Genomic DNA, 3151 nt, shown 5'->3' on the forward strand with positions numbered 1-3151 from the left:
AAAAAAAATTGCAGAAACAAAATAAAGAAATGCATAAATATAAGATAATAGTATATATATATTGCAGAAATATTAAAAGGCAGAATAAAAAAAAAAAAAAAAATTGCAGGAACAAAATAAGATTAAAGTAAACAAGACTTCATAAATTAAGTAAAATAAAGAAATTGCAGGAATTAAAAAAAATAAAAAAATTGCAGAAACAAAATAAATAAATACATAAATATAATATAATAGTATTAGTATATATATAAATTGCAGAATATTGAAAGGCAGAATAAATAAAATTACGTAAATTGCAGAACAAAAAAAATTGCAGAAGTAAATAGATATAGTAATGCGGAAATAAGAGAATAACAAAGATTCTAAAGTTAAGTCTGAAATATAAATTGCAAAATTAAGAGGAATTCATATCAAGTGCAGAAATAGCAAAGATGAACCAGATCAAGTAAGCGAAATACATAAAAAGTGCAGAAAGCAACACACGAACCAAACGTAGAGTAGAGACATAGCAAATGAACCAGAAACTTCAGAGAAATACATAGCTTAGATCGGCATCGGCATGCCAAGCCACTCTTTGGCCTTCAGAGAGCAAGCGAAAGCCTCCAACGCGGCGACACGTGCACCTTCTACCGAGACATTACCTCTTCTGGTTCTTCCTAAGGCAGCAGATCGGTTCAAACCGGGAACGACACTGTTCAGCTTCAAACCCAAATCCTCGACGAATGGACAATAAACACGACTACGGAGAGACTTGATGATTTCGAGGTTGTCACTCATGCCACATCCGACGACCTTCCAAAACAACCAAAAAAACAAAGAGAGTTAAGATTTTCGAAAACAGAGTGAAATCTAAAAAAACAGAGTGAAATTTGTGGATAGTAATTTACCAAAGATTTCTTTAGCATACTCTTGAGATTCTCTGGAATGTACTGTGTGCTCTTCAGATCAACTACCAAGATCTTTCTACCCACAGCAAAGGTAAGAGAGTGCGGTTCTCCTCTCGAATGTTGAATCGAGAAGCCGACGACCAAGGTGCCTTTTGCCGCCGCTGCCTTCCGACTTTTTCCGCCAACGCCGACCCAATTGCGGATCTGCGTGGAATTTTTGCCAACCGTCGTGGTCAGCTTGAAGCGGCCGTAAACAAATCGGCGGTGAATAGCTCTCTCCTTATTCCTTCTCGCCATTTCTCGTCTTTTCTCTCTCTCTTTTTTGTTTTGTTGCTTTTTGTTTGGAAAGAGCAAATGATATTTCTTGCGAGAAACCACTCTCTATTTATTGAGAGACGCATCCATCCTCAGCCGTTGGATGCTCTACCAATCTAACGGCTCCAAATTGATCATCATTTATTTTAGTACATGTAAATAAAAACCTATGCAATATGCTTTATATGGAACCACTCTTACATACGTATTCAGAAATCACTCTTCATCAATAGAGTTCTAGATATTTCACCAATTTATATGGTTATTTGCCAACTCTTTTTATTTTATTTTTACTTAAAGTTTGTACTACCCATCTATCTTCTTTTACCGATCACATGAGATGTTGTACTAAACTATATATATATATATATATATATATATATATATATATATTCTGCCATTTTATAACCTTACTTTTCTTACCCTTTTAAAACTCCATTTTGTATCATCAAATCACACCTATATATATATATATATTTATTCACTTAGTTAGTTAGTTAATATTTTTAGTTTCTTTCAATACATTTTACGCAACCACGACTAGAGATATCTTCGGTATGCACGTGTGGTCCGTTTATGATAGACGCAGCCACTCCTTTGGCTCCAAAATCAAATTTATCAACCATTAGCTAACATTTAGGAACATGGAAAGACAGAGCAGATAGAGAGCTCAAGACCCTTGGATAGATCAAAAACTTTGTGACTGAAAATATCGAACCAATGACTCCAGAACAAATTAACCGAATAAAGCCGGTACGAGCCAGAGACAGTACACACCAGCTAACTCTGCTATTTGGGATCTTGATGAAGCAAAAGACAGTGGCATTAGCAAAAGAGCTTCCTAGATGAGATGTTGTACTACCCATCTATCTTCTTTTACCAATCACATGAGATGTTGTACTAAACTACACACCAGCTAACTCTATCTTTTATCTATCTTTTGAGTCATATGGCCATCCGTTTGTACTGCCATGCATCTATCTTTTAAGTCATATGGGGATATTTTAAGTCACGTAGTGCATCCATCCGTTTGGTAGAGTATCAAAAGAAAAAATATAAATATGACGGCGAGTGTGTGTGATTTGCTTTTAGAAATAGAAAAAAATTTCAACGTGCATACTATTTATTGCGACGTGTTCCACCTGAGGAAATAAGATCGATGGCCCAATGACAAACCCGTCCCGCATCTAACACACACGTGTGCAGATTATTAGTATTTCTTTTGCTAATATATCACATACAACATCTAAATTAGCACATGATAGAAAATAATAAAGGAACCGTAATTGATTTGCATGGCCACATACAAAAATATTAAATCCGTTCAATTTATTATTAGTATTTCTTTTGCTAATATATCACATACACTTTATATGTGCAGATTAATTGGGATAACCGATTTATATGGCTGGACTTCTTTGATGCTTCCATGCTTCCATCTTCAAGCTTCTCTAGCTTACTTATGTGGATAGAGAATCCTACCACAAATAGGAGACTTAATGCGATATGTAAGTAAGTGCTCTGTAAAACCAAATTAAAAGTATGGTTTCGTAGTTCCTTCATGATCACCACAACGTTAGCATCCACAAATGGTTCCAATTATATATCTACAATAGTTTTGTTTCATCTTAAAAACATTTACTAACACGATAATTATATATATAGTGAGAACAATGCAAGAAGAAGAAGCAAAAGAAAGAAAGAAAGAAACACTACAGTATTATATAAAACATGATATTTTTAGGAAGCATTATTCTTTTAGATTTTTGATTTGAAAAATTGAAATCAACCACAGGAAGTGGAATCTTTGATCGATGTTGATATTTCAACCGTGTTGCAATTTCTTTAGCTGCAAATAACAATGCGGCTAATATGATGGAAATAACATTCCATTTAAATAACATTCCTTTTCAAGTATATGTATCAATACGGTCAAATTAAGGATCTCG

The 3151-nt window shown here is 34.3% G+C and overlaps 1 protein-coding gene across 1 annotated transcript; it reads right to left on the reverse strand.

Moving 5' to 3' along the window:
* Positions 1 to 426: 426 nt before the first annotated feature.
* Positions 427 to 1211, reverse strand: LOC9303436. The gene is made up of 2 exons (XM_002869341.2): positions 888 to 1211; positions 427 to 792 (listed from the first exon to the last, which is right to left on the reverse strand). Exons 1-2 carry the CDS (start codon positions 1182 to 1184, stop codon positions 544 to 546), a joined length of 546 nt encoding a protein of 181 aa, XP_002869387.1. The 5' UTR covers positions 1185 to 1211; the 3' UTR covers positions 427 to 543.
* Between the last annotated feature and the right edge of the window lie 1940 nt (positions 1212 to 3151).

The sequence above is a fragment of the Arabidopsis lyrata genome (assembly GCF_000004255.2).
Source record: "Arabidopsis lyrata subsp. lyrata unplaced genomic scaffold ARALYscaffold_7, whole genome shotgun sequence".
NCBI lineage: Eukaryota > Viridiplantae > Streptophyta > Magnoliopsida > Brassicales > Brassicaceae > Arabidopsis > Arabidopsis lyrata.